This window comes from Harpegnathos saltator, unplaced genomic scaffold, assembly GCF_003227715.2.
Source record: "Harpegnathos saltator strain DR-91 unplaced genomic scaffold, Hsal_v8.6 scaffold51, whole genome shotgun sequence".
NCBI lineage: Eukaryota > Metazoa > Arthropoda > Insecta > Hymenoptera > Formicidae > Harpegnathos > Harpegnathos saltator.
The window spans coordinates 1,194,871-1,208,987 of NW_020230327.1; the positions used below are offsets into that span (position 1 = coordinate 1,194,871).

Sequence of the window (14,117 nt, forward strand, 5' to 3'; positions counted from 1 at the left end):
CGTGCGCGCGCGCGCGCGCGCGCGCGATGTCTACCGTTTTATAATATTTTTAACTTGACACACGTCTGTATATGTGACACACGTGATGATGCTGCACGTGATATTTCTCGTTTCGCGAGAACGTAATTTTCGGAGGAAAGAGGAGCAATCTCCCAGTGTTCATAATGAATCGTTTTATTGATGCAATTTTTATACCCTCATAAACCCATGTCAACTCAGGCTATGAAATTTTTGCCTTTAAAATTTGTAATTCCAAACATCCTTCTTAATTTTGTGTTTGCATCGTGATGGCGCGCTTAGCATCGAATATGAAGCGTGATGCAGTGTTATCTCGCACTGAACGCAATCATCAGCTCGCACATTCATGAAGGTCCGCAAATTGTTGCGTTCTGAGGAAACATCGAAAGATAAAAAGAAATTCTTGCTAGCACGCGCAGCGAAATAGAAAATAAAAATTGAATTAATAATACGTAACGTTAGATACGGAATACTTGTGACGGAGATGATCGACAGATCGCGTAGTCAGAAATCACGTGTGATTAAGCGTAAATACTTTATCAGCGTGACGCAACGCTTCGCGCTAAACTCACCGACGGTAGGTTCGAGTTTCGCGTCAAGTTTCTCTCTCCCGCGGCCGGTTAAGTTTTACCTATCAGTAATGCGACGTCGTTGCGATTCGTAAATAAATTCCGAAATCGTGCAGAGAAACTTATACATCGCTGACGCAAGTACAATGAACGGGAATGTTGTAGCTCGGGATTCCCCGTGAGGCAAAATCGCGGCGGCCGCGACCGCGGTCGAAGACTCCCATCTAGGCTTGTTCCGCGCGATCCGAGATAACCCGAGGGTTCCTGTATTACTCGGTCAATCATAATTCCCGATCTTTTATTCAATTCCAGCCATTAGCATGCATATGCGCGCAGCAAAGCGATCGTGGATCCGCCGATCCCCGCCGGAGATACCGTCGGGGATAGCGGATTGTCCTCGTAAAATCACTGAAATTCCATGTTTATTCAATATGTCGGGACGCCCTGCCGACTCGATGCGCGCCTTATCTCTCGCGTCCGCTCAGATAAGATGGGAAGCGATTTTCGGTACGAGGCTTTCGCCACGAATCTCGCGCGGTTATTGCTCTTCGTACGCCAGCCCGAGTCGACGCCATTTTAATCAATACCGAGGGGATTTTGCGCAATATTGGCGGCATCGTTCGAAACCTTCTCTCTTGCGGCGAAAAATATTGTTTAACGCATTCGTGCGCATGAAACTTTATTCTTCTACTCATTGATTCTCTTGTCGCAGCGTCGCTCGGAACCTTCACACGGTTTGAAATTGCTAATCCTTTCGAATCGTTGTTTCAATCGCTAGTGTATATTTTAATGTCGATATAATTTCTTTGTCATATTAGATTACGTGTTTAAAGTCACTTTATAAAGGTTCAATTCACTCGAGGCTCGACGATGAAATGTTTACCTTGCACCACGGTTACAAATGGCGCAAAATTAAGATAAATTCGCGATCGTCCGCCATCGACGCCGGCCTCCATTTTCGTGCCGCACGAACATAATAATTCCCGTCGAAAGTATACAGTACTTAATTCGATATCGATATCGATCACGCGCCAGATAGGCCGCCGTAAATTATAACGTTTCGACGCCCTGGATGGATGCAACAATTCCCCGATCGATCACCAAACTTAAAACAAAAAGAGGGAGAATGTTGGTCACATAATAGTAACTCTTTTTCAATAATTAACGGTAATGAGAAACGATAAAGTTATCTTGAAAAATACACGGGACAAGCCTTGAGAGAATCGTGACGGAGGATCTCGAAGGACTCGCGAAGCTATTGAGAGAAATAAAACTTGAGTTTCTTGCGAGATAATTGATATAAAAATTTGTGGGGAACAAAAAATAAAAGTAAATAAAAATTTCGAATTGTCTAATCTGTGAGAAAAACCTCGAAGAATTACTTTCGTTGAATTAGCATCGACGGAATTTGTTAACGAGCGCAAACTCGAATTCTGCGGTGACGGGCTCTGAAATATCGAGAGCGAAGGTAGACGAAATTACATCCGTACGACTCGAGGAAATTATGTTGTCTAACAATGTCGATTATGTCCAACAATGATTATTGCTGCCATAATCTCTCCGTTACTCGCGTCACGCTCGGCTTGACACTACAACGAATAAAAGGAGCGATCGACTTGTAAAATGCGCGCGCGCGCGCGAACTCATCGATTTACATCGGCAAAGTGGCGAGGCTGAAAGCGAACGCCAGTGCAGCTGCTCGATCGGAGGAAAAGATTGAGGAGGAATGCACACTTTACTACATGGTTAACTTCATTATCGGAATGCGCGCGTCGGCCGTTACGACAACGGGCCGCGTTATTGCTCCGCCGGTTAACGTAACTGTTGTATTTGTTTTCGTTGCGAGACATGCACTTATGTGCGAACCCATCGCGCGGCAACAATAGCGAGCGCCAATTAAGTAATTGCGGGTGTTGTTCGTCGCTGTGTCGCCGTTACCATTTACTCGAATATTTGCCTCTTCCGTTATTGGGTGTGTTAGAAGCGAAGATCTTCGATCCTGGAAGCGTCGAACCTGCGATCTCCGAAGCTCCCCGGCAGAATGTCTTGATTTTCGCGCTGGTAGAGTCTTACAGTGCTGTAAGATCCTTCGATCTTGGCTGCCTGAAACGTTTAACTTTCTCGAATTATAGGAATTGGACGTGACTTCTTGGACTTCTTATTATTTTACATCGTGTTAGCTTATCTTTATGTTTGATTTTTGCGCGATCGCGCACGCGAGAGGCGTCCGTTATATTATTTGTTGTATCTTGAGATATCGAGCTTTTATCTATGGTTATTTAAGAAATAGAAAATTTCGCAGTAAAGCAGGCGGGACTTTTTCTCTCTGGTCCACCCGTCAAATTTACACAATTCTTGTGCTATTGTAAATAAAAGGAAGAAACAAACTTGCGCTAGTTGCTGTTTTTCTTCTGAACGTACGTCTTCTTTTATTTCAGGCTGCGACGGAGAGTCAGACGAAGGTGGCAACAAGAGGCGAAGAAGCAGAACCAACTTCAACAGTTGGCAGTTGGAAGAATTGGAGCGGGCCTTCTTGTCGAGTCATTATCCCGACGTCTTTATGCGAGAAGCTCTGGCTGTGAGGCTCGAATTAAAAGAGAGCCGCGTGGCGGTGAGTTACTTTTTCCATTGTTATTTGTTTCCGCGATATAATACACTCACGCTAAACGCATTCGAAACCGTATACATTCGCTGAATGGCAGATAACAGAAGTCAAAATAAGAAGGATGACACGTGAATAGGCTCTGAGCTTACGATGTAGTGTAGCCGCGGGCAAGCAGGGACACTGGACGCAAATTAAAAAACAAACTTCATTCCTCGCGATGACTACTCATGACACCTCAAGGGATTCCGAGTCCTAAATTATTTTAATACCACCAAGGTATATTTAACACTAGAAAGAGCGAAGCAGCCAATTTGGCTCCTCGCGAAATTCAAACTGTTACAACTTTTTTCAACTTTGCCTCCACGTGATAACCTTTTGTGACTATTCATTATTTTTCATGTTCTTAATTTTGGTAAAAAAATTTTTCAATCATATAAGATGGTTAAATTTTTATTTAATTGTCTACCTGGAAGGATCGTTGGAACCAATTTGACTCCCTTATATCTGATATTGCATTCTCATATGTTTTACGGGTTTATTTACAAGTTTTGTGATTTTAAGTAGATAAATAAATATTTTTATGTGTATCTATCTATTTGTTCGCTTGAAAAATCATTATATACATACATATGAACATATATCATCTCGCCGTTGGCAAGTTCATATTTTTTATTATATTTTGGATTTTGCTGTTATAAATGCATGGATGATATACGAGGAAGTTACGTGTAAAAAAGTATCAAAAAGAATCTTTTTACAGAATATCGCGAAAAAGTTGAGTGCCCCATATGTTGCTCAAAGACGAAAGTCTCAAATTTTTTGTTCAAGCGGAGAAGAAACTAAATCCAACGATGCTTCAGGCAAACGACTATTTTGTCAAATAAAAAAAAATCTGCGAAGAAACCACAAAGTTGGAAAATGTCGTTCGTGTAAAAAAATTTGTGTGCGGAAAATGTACAAAGAAAATTATGTACAAATGCGTTTCCTGTAATACATAATAGCGTTGTATTTCACGATTAGTCTTTCACCAAAGACTAAAAAAAATTGAATATAATATAACTAACAGTTTTTTTGTTCAATAAATTAATGATATTATTGTTAAATTTTATAATTACTAGAGATATGCGAACTATTCGAATTTTAATCGCATCGAATTGAATCTAATGTAATTCGATTCGATTTAAATCCGAATCCCTATGATTCGAATCCGAATATTTCGAAAATTTCGAATCGCGAAAGTTCGAAAACGAATCTCAAATACATTTGCGTTTGCGCGCATCAGCTACAAAACGAGCCATCTCGGCCTGTATGTTTTGAATCCTTAACTTGTAACTAACTTAACTTATAATTAATAACTTAATTATAAATTACTTTAAATATTTAAATATATATTTTACTTTTAGATAATATTACAATATCAATATTACCTTTCATATTAAAATCTTCCATCATTATTTGCATGTTTAATAGTCATGTTAAATTTTTTATTCAATTCGATTTCATTCAATTCGATTCGAATGAAATTTCATAGATTCGATTCGAATTCGAATTTAAAAAATGTGATTCGATTCGATTCGATTCGACATAAACATTCTTGCATTCGCACATCTCTAATAATGATCTGTACATTTCGTTTCTTTCTATTTGTTATTTACGAAAAGATATGCTTGGAGCCAAATTGATTCCTAGGGTCCTTCTAGGGAAGTCGTCAAATCCGGTCCTTCTAGTGTTAACACGACTGGAATTGCAATGTTGCCAAAAGCAGTATGCTTTATTTCTGCCGAGCGAAACATCGGATTTATCTATTTATTTATATTCTCTTCCGTCCCTTTCTATTCGTCCGCTTTTATCCTGACTTTAGACATTGTTGAAAATCTTATTTAATTATTGCTGAAAATCCGCTGCAAGATGTTTAAAATTTTTAGCGAGAAGATACAAAATGTTTAGGATCGCGTTTAGGCGTGTAAAATTCTTTTCTCGAGTAACAGCAACAAGCAAGGAGCAAAGAGAGGATAAGAAGTGAAGCATTATGTCGAACCGTTTGCGGAATGTAACGGGAGTGCGATACGAAAGAAGATAAGAGCAAAGATGAGACACATCAAATGGGGAGGCGCACCGATATAAAAGAAGGGGACGGATGCGCTGTTTGCGGGGTCTAACGCGCGTGTCTAAGCAGATAAATATAAATATCCGCTTGAAGGACCTAAGGGTGACCGTATGTCCGACCGGCCGTGAAATTGAGGGTCTGCCCTTCGCGGTCCTGTCGAAGGATTCAGCTGGATTGCGTTCCTAGAACGCGGGCGTGAGCTGTCGCAGCACCGGAAGAGGGCTGGCCACGTGGAACAGATTTAATGCCAGTTTCATGGAACCTTAATGACGGACGTCTACATCGTCTACGTCGTGATAGGTCCTTTCGAAGGCTTCCACCGGAGGCTTCAATTTTATGAGGCTCTCTTTAACGAAGTTGCGATATTGAATATTTCACATCGCGTTGCGATCTTCTTTATGTACAGATTTGACCGCTTAACTGCTCTCCATTCATTGTCTCCTAATTATTGAGATTAGTCCGAGTAATTTAGTCACGATGAAAGAATCAATCGTAACCCTCGCAATAAACATTCGCATCGTATGATGAAAGAACAGAAATAGACACGTCAACAATTACGATTACTTCGAAAAGTCAGGTTTGATGAACATTAATCGTGTGCTGCATAACAGATAAATGAAGAAACGGACGCGGGACATTAAGTCGATCCTTGCGAAAGCGTCATCGAGGCACAATAGCGTGTTATCAGCGGCGGCGTTATTTAAATGGACGGTCGCCGGGCGAATAAATCTGCGTCGATTTTGCACCCTCGTACGGATCTCAGAGGTAACCGAGCAGATGGACTAACTACCCCCTCGAGACGGAGCGAGGGGGCAAAGGTCCGAGGCCGGAACCAACCCCCGATGTCTGTCGGCTTCGAAAACTCAATTCCGAGTCACTTTAAATTCGTGCCTATCGTCTTGGTGATCTTTGATGCTCGCAGCGGCCGCAGAATAAATTCGTATAATATGTCGTGGAATCGGGCCAGATCCAAAGCGCGCGCGGTTTATAGGGATCAGAAATAGGGTCCTGGTACATGTCGCCAATGTAAAAGCAACGAATATGGGCTTTGTATTAATAAAATTTGGTTTGGTCAGGCGAAGTCCGTCTCTCTTGGAAACTTCAACCGACGCCAAAGGCCGGTGGGTATTAATTATATTCGCGAGGACATCTTGCGTTCGGCTGTGAATCGGTCGATGACGTCGATCGACCGTCGATTTATCGATCTCGCCGCTGCGATATTTCAAAAAGGTGCCCGCAGGAGTACCATACGCTCGCAAGGGTTATCGTACGCGGTGATCGATGTTATCTAATCTGAGAGCTATTCCCTGTCGCTGGGATGTCCCTTCGAAAAGACGCACCGGCTGTGTGACATCGTGTCACATTGTGTCACCACTCGGCCGGGTTATCGTCTCCGCCATCTCGCTTGTCTCTCTCCGCCCGGCAGAATCCGATCTCTCGCGCGGGAGATCCGAAGGGACTCGCCGAAGATCCGAGGACTCACAAATCCCTCGATGTCAAAATCTCCCGGCATGCCTGGCTGCCATTACGCGCCAATTTCGCCCCTTGCTCGCGCATGTGCGCTTCCGGTCTCGCATTATTATGCGAGGCACTTGAGCGAGTCATAGCCGGTCATAAATAAGACCGCGAACGACGCGTTTTGATTTATCGCGATCGAGGAAAGCTCTCTCTCTCTCTCTCTCTCTCTCCCTCGCGCGCGCGACATCGCCATTATCGGGGCACGATTTGCATTCGACAGGCTCGGGAGTACTGCATCGATAAAACGGCGAACTTGTTGCAAAATGTCGAGCCAATCGCATCCATTAAGCGTAACGCAATTATTCCGCGGCCTTATTGCGACCTATTGTTTACATTCGCCTCGTGGCGAGGCTCAGCCAATACAAATTGCTGTTACTTTTATAATAGAATAATGGGGAATAAAGTACGCGCGCGTTATTTCGCTACAGTTACGATCGGTAATCGAGAGCGTGTGAGAGCGCGCCGTCTTCCCATGCGTTTTGTACACCGAGATACCGAGACCGGCCGAAATATCAGCGATCGTTGCGGAAATGAAGAAACAACGAGGCAAAAAATTAATTGCAGCGCGGCAACGATTCAATCGAACAAGCGAGCATTCTTTCGTTATCGGCGCGGCGGACGACATCGTTTATTAATTGGCGGGAATATATAATTACATTAGAATGCATTATCTCTCCGGCGGCACATTTGTACAGCGATTGCTGTTATCTGCTCGACGTCGGCGTCGCCTCGCCGACGTTTTTGCCGCCGTGAAGATAGACTTTACGCATGTTAATCTAGTCGGCTTGCTTACAATGTTCAGTCTGCACCTTGCCTCGATGCGCGGCCTGACGATGCGCGCCTGTCGGCACCCGACGAAAAAATGGTTATTTAGTTCATCGAGAACACGTCCGGCTCTCACGCGTAATCGGACGAAACTGCTTGTTGACTGTTATCGGCCACCGATAATTCCTGACGAATAGCCGCGTTAATGCTCCGACTCGCATTTCCCACGCGTCACACGTTGACGTAACACGTTACAGCTGCGCCGGCTTCTGCGTGAAGCACCGGGCACGCCGCGGTAAGTTTTGAGGATAAGCTTCCGTACGAGATTCTCTCTCTCTCTCTCTCTCTCTCTCTCTCTCTCTCTCTCTCTCTCTCTCCGGCCGAGGGCGAAAAAGTTGGGGAATTAAATAACGTAACTGCGCGACGGATTCTAATCGAGCCCCGTCGAAGTAATCGAATTAATTATGATCCCGCGAAGTTTAATCGCCGGTAACGTAGACTCACGAATAACGGGAAGGAGGTTAGCACTTTGGACCCCTTCCGTGGCTTCGTAAAGTACCCCGAAGTCGAAGAAAGTCGTAAAGCTACGCGACGCTAGAAAGGTGTTTCAGGGAGCCGCGAGGGGATCTATTGATCTTCGGCTCGCGTGAGCTCAGCGCCGCTCGACGGTCGAGCCGTACAACTAATGTCTTCATCTCTCCCTCTAGCCACCTCTTCCAGCTCGCCCCTTTCCTTCCCCTCCCATTGGCCCCGCTTCTTCACAAGCGCCTCTGCTACCCTCGGTCGCGCCGTGGCCCACGCTAGCCCTAAATCGTGGTTCATGCCACGAACGTTCACGCGAGCAAAGGGTTGCCGTCCTCCTCGATGAATCAGGACACCCGCGAGGGTCGTTGGTCCTTCGTCCCGAGACAGGAATCTTCCTGTAATTTCGGAACTTAATGTATCCGCCCTTCCTCGTGTCGCTTCTGATAGCACTGCGCGCGAGAGCGGCGTTGTAAGATTTAAGTCACCCGCAATTTTCTGCCGCTCGGGAAAATGTGGAAGGAGGGCACGAGGGGAGGGGGTTTTGGAAATTTACGCGACACGCTGCGAAGACTTGATGCGATTCAGATGATGTTTGCTGCCAACGTCGCGATTAGCGCTGATTGACGGTTTTTTTTATGACTTTTCTTCCTTCTTTTGAACCAGAAAATTAGTTGAAACACACACATTAGAAAATGGTGTTGATGAGAAATATGAGCTCCGATATCATTTTTTTATCAGTAAAAGGATCGTTATCTATTTTTAGTACAACGTAAGAACAATTGAATCCTTCATTTTTAACTGTCGTTGTTCCAGGTGTGGTTTCAAAACCGAAGGGCAAAATGGCGAAAGAAGGAACACACGAAGAAGGGTCCCGGGAGGCCGGCGCATAACGCTCACCCTCAAAGTTGCAGTGGCGAACCCATCCCACCTGAAGAACTGAGACGGAAAGAACGCGAAAGGAGACAGAAAAAGTTGCTCAAAGCTCTCGAGAGGCAGCAACGGAAGCTCGCTGCTAAAGTAAGTTGCCGATATTTATACCTGTAGATATCATTGAATCTACAGGAAACCTGTATCTACAGCGATCGTAAAGATCTACGGATGTCTCGCGCCAAAGAAATCTTTTGATGCAAGTTGCACTGCTTATAAAAGATTCCCAATTCTGTCAATTCACATTTTGGTCAGATTGGGTAATATACCTTTGAGTTGGGTTGAATTAGGATTAGAACTAACTTTATCGTTTTATTACAACTATCGGGTGAGTGCAAAAGTCCGTGGCCATTTTTTCAATAAAGGTTATTTGGTGATGTGACATACAAAAGTTGTCATCTAATTGGCCAAATATTTTTCATCATTCTCTATACCATAATCATTCTCGATACTTTTCTCCAATATTCTGGCGACATACGAATGTCATATAATGTACGCGGTTTCTCGTTAAAGAAACGTGGTTTTTAAGGATTCGAAAGATGAAAAGTCATTTCCACTCAAATTATCCTGTAATGACCGGGCAAGTGATAGCGATGTCAGAAGAATGCAATAAAAGGCCTCTCAGTTTGTGTCTGCATTAAAACGTGAGGTGACTGACGTGGTGAAAGACGACACCTTTTCGATTGATTTTCAAACTCGAAAGCTTTCCTCGAGTGTCTTCAAATTGTTCAGTTGTTGACAGTATTTGTTGGAGATAATCGTTTCACCAACAGGAAACAATTCAAAAAAGAGTTTGCGCCTTTGCACCAAACAGATAACATCACCTTCTAAGAACGCAAGCCAGGTTTTGGCATAGGTTGACAGGTTGATGTCTTCTTCTCTAAATTCGTTTATGTTGAACATTATTATATTGGATTATTTTTCATCACCACTCACTGACGTCTTCGAGAATGGACCCTTCTTTTGTCGGTCGAGCAGAGAAACTGTCGCGGAAACTCGGTCAATTTTGTCTTTCTCAATGAGAACATATGGTACCCAAATATCGAGCTTTAGATTGCACCCAATCCTCTTTAGGTGTTGAAATGCTATCGATCTATCGACATCTAACTTTTCTGCGACTTCTTCTGTTGAAATTCGTGGATTACCATTCACTAAGTTACTCACAATGTCAATGGTTGAAGGCTGTCCAGGTCGTGGCTTATCTTCCGCATCTTGAAATCACCATGTCAAAACTTTAAGGACAATCGGCCCGATTCAACTCGTTTTTCAATGAATATGCGCTCTGTTTAAATATTCCCTGACTATTAATACAAAATGAGCTGGAGCTTCATTGTGGTCCTTTCATAAATACCGATGGAAGCACAGAAATAACCTGCTTACCAAAATCGAAAAACATTTGCAACATTGAGAGAGTTGATTTTTCGATCTGTGTGTTTACTAAGCACTCTTTATTCACAGTATAACGAGTACCGTCTATTCTGCAAGTCAGGAATATCTTTTCAAACACCCTGTAGAGACATTATGAGGTATTTCCCTCTTGTACACCCTTTGGTTTCCCTCTAATTTCAGGGCATAACAGTGGAGTTGTCGACACTGCGTGCCGAGTGGGAGTCTCGCAGCGAGGCAGCGTCGGGACGAGGCGGTTCCGCGAGCGGTCCCCTAAGCAACTCCTTTGGTCAATTAGGCCTAAACAACGAGAGCAACAACATGTCTGCTTCCGGCAACGATGCTAACGAGGAGATCGACGTGGTAGGCGGACTGGACTCCTGCAGCGAGAGCGGAAGCGAACGAGTAGACTCCGCGGCCGACGGGTCCGTGGACGGTGAATGTTACCCGACGGGCAACGCCAGCGAATCCAGCGAGAGCCGCAAGAACCCGCAAAACCCGACGATGGAACACCTGAACCATCAACCCGGTATTCACCATTGGGGTCTGAGCTTACTGGAGCGACGACGCGAGTTGGTGGCCGTCGGCACGGGTCGTCAGCAGGCTGGCAACGGAGGCAGAAATCTGATCAGGCAAGCTACCAGCGAAGAGGAAGTCCAAAGCGGTAGCATTGACCTCTCGGTGAAGGGCAGGGAGGAGAGAAAGAGGCTGAACCCGTTCTCCATCGATAGTCTACTGGGGAATAACCGAACTAGCGGGGCTTCGGAGCGCAGGCCGGCGACGCCTACGACGCCGACGTCGCCGATGTCGTCAGTCTGCACGTCGCCCTCTACAACGTAGTGAATAGGCGAAAGGGGAGACGCCGAAGTGAGCCAGTTTAAAGGGACGCTCAGTTGGCGATGGTGAAGTGCGATTAGTTGGGGTTCTCCTCTTCGGGATACCAGTGAACGGTGAAGTGATCGCCAGATCAACAAAGACTGAAAGGTGACTGAAAAACGGTTCTTTTGCTTCGAAAAAGAAAAGAACGAGAAAGACGCACAGAGATGAGACTGGCCATAGTAATGCTCCTGTTCCCACCTTTGAATCGCGGTTCCAGTCCTTTGACTGAAGACAACAGATTCGCGAATATCCTTGCATACTTGTAGACACTCTTACGTCCTTCGATGGGATACATCTAGATCTTCGGTATCCCGACGTCTTTGGAGAATCTCTGCACGAGTTCGAGGCTCGGGACACCCATTGACTGGGCAACACGTAGATAGATTGAATTTTAGAGAGATTCAAGGATCTGCAAGTTGAAGCTAAATCGCAACTACGTAACTCGGAGACTCTTCGAGTCCATTCGGGGAATCCGGAAATCACACGTCAGCAACTTGGACCGAGAAGGCATATATCAGTTCGACATATCGAATGCATGCGTGACCGTCGTAGATTGAGTGAGTTTGATTTCATCATTGTGTCTCTTTTCAAAGAAGAAAATGGAAAAATGTGCAATAAACGAAGGGCGCACTCGTTGACTAGGCGGGTCGTCCTTTTTCGAGGTAAGAGAGAAAGAAGCGAGGAAGCGACAGCAAGAATGAGAGAGAGAGAGAGAGAGAGAGAGAGAGAGAGAGAAAACAAAAGAGTGAATGCATACGTATGTATTTAATGTAAATAGTGAGAAGGAGGTTTTGTTTTATTTAATTTGAGTAGCTGATACCCCAGTGTTCGTCGATCGCGGATATTATTTAAAGCAATAGGGCAGGGGTTCTCAACTCTTTACACTGACGCGCGATCGAGTCGGGAGAAATTGTAGAAAAATTTGCTTGTTGTGATTAAAATTCTTACAGGGAGGATAGAGACTGGGCGAATGGATGAGTTTTTTCTTAGCAACCTGTTTATAGTAGCGTAATACTAGGAACAGTGTCAAATCGGGACGGAAAGGTGTGAGAAAGGTAAAAGCTTTTGAGGACCTCTGCGATAGGATTTTGCCTGGTTGTATATATACTTAAAAAATCCTACGTGAACGTGAGTACAGTGCGGTACAAAGATTTGCTCTCCCCACCCCCCTGCAAGCAAGATAGATCTATGAGCTCGGTTTATGGTTAGGGGTGATTAAGAGTTGCCATACGATGATCCGGGATATGCGAAAACAGTACCTATCATATATCCATTAAAAATATATTAATTTATTCTCCAAACTACGTTGGTGTTCAGTCATTGGATCCTCTCGCAAGCCGTCTTGTTCCTTTTCCTTTCTGTCGAATTCGCGCGCGAAAGAAAGCAGCGTGAGGCGCAATCGGTCCACCGAGAAGTACAACATGTATAGTAAGTACATTTTTATGCATTTAACTCAAAACTAAATTAATTCAAACGGGGAAAAAAATTCTTCAAAAATTGCTTACGCGGCGCAAATTGAGCACGGATATTAGCAACATAAATTTATGTAGTCAACTTCAGGTGGAACTTAAATCTTCTGCTGCAAGAAAGTATGACGCGTAACTCGTTGGACGAAGGGCAATTTTACGTTCGCCGGAAGGTGATTTCGAGAAAATGATCGATTTTCGGAAAAAAACCATCATAAAGTGCCGTGTCACGAATGACATCTGCGCGGTTTGATTTGCGAGGAGAAAAGGCTTGCGTTTTCAATCACACGGAGACGATTTATGCAAATCCACGCGGACGCGATTTATGCTCACCGCGAGTTGGGACGCTCTCGCTGAAAGCCGAGAGCTTTCGTTCGTTTAACGTCGACGGGAGGGGAAAGAGACTGGAAGAATAATAACGATGTACGACAATGCGGCCGCTGTTGGCGTCGCGTGGCGAACAATGAGTCGCGCATAAATCATAGGCACCGGCGTAACATCGCGCCCGCTGTTATATTGCAGTTGCGGCGCTATTTATATACGACGTCGTTCAAAATATCGCGGCGGCTGATTTCTAAAGTCCATTCTGACGGACCCGCTGATTTTTGCGGCGGGTTCTCGATATTGCACAATCGCATTGCGGACGTATCGCGCAACTTCGTGCGCGAAATGCGCACAACTGTATGGAGGAGCTGCCCGGTTCTGTGCGGAAATGTGCAGAAATGTCCGCACGATCGAGCTCGGAATGCTCGACGAAAGCCGGTACGGGTCACGTCGGAATCGCGCGTCGGCCATCGCCGCTCGCCGCCCGAGGGTTAAGAACAAACGCTGGGAGCGACTGTTGCTCCGACATGACCTTGCCGCGTTCTTCGGCAAACGGAGATCCACGACACCGTAGGAAACAATAATAAAGTAGAGAAGGACGTAGAGCGGGAGGCAATACGTATCGTGCGAAGACAATATAGCGTGTCGCCGCGCGCGATTTATGTTACGAGCATTTACGTGCGCGCGCGACCGGGCGTCTCCACAAAGGACCATTGTGCGATCGCGACGCGCGGCACGGTTAATATTATTAGCCATCCACGAGGAGCTGCGCTTAAACGGCCGATGCTTTCTGCCCTCGCCCTGAACCTGAAGACTCTATTACCGGCCAATCCTGCAGTGGTTATCTTCTCTTCCTCGTTCACCGCGCGAACCATTGTCACCAGGCACGAACGACATTACCTGCCCGCTTTGGTCTAGCGGAGTCCAAAGCGGCTCCTTGATCGCCGAGGGAGATGATAATACCGCCGTATATATCCGGGAAAGACGTTACATGCAACGCGGTATAAGTTGGAATGCTGGAAAAATGA

At 45.1% G+C, this 14,117-nt stretch overlaps 1 protein-coding gene across 1 annotated transcript in view; it reads left to right on the forward strand.

The window, feature by feature from the left end:
- The window catches only part of LOC105182164 (homeobox protein unc-4), a 34,337-nt gene extending 21,744 nt beyond the window's left edge, over positions 1–12,593 (forward strand). The window contains exons 2-4 of the mRNA XM_011139387.2: positions 3,026–3,198; positions 8,921–9,124; positions 10,604–12,593. Of these exons, the coding sequence (XP_011137689.1) occupies positions 3,026–3,198; positions 8,921–9,124; positions 10,604–11,260 (1,034 nt within the window). The 3' untranslated portion in view covers positions 11,261–12,593. The remainder of the gene's footprint in view (positions 1–3,025; positions 3,199–8,920; positions 9,125–10,603) is intronic.
- Positions 12,594–14,117: the final 1,524 nt, after the last annotated feature.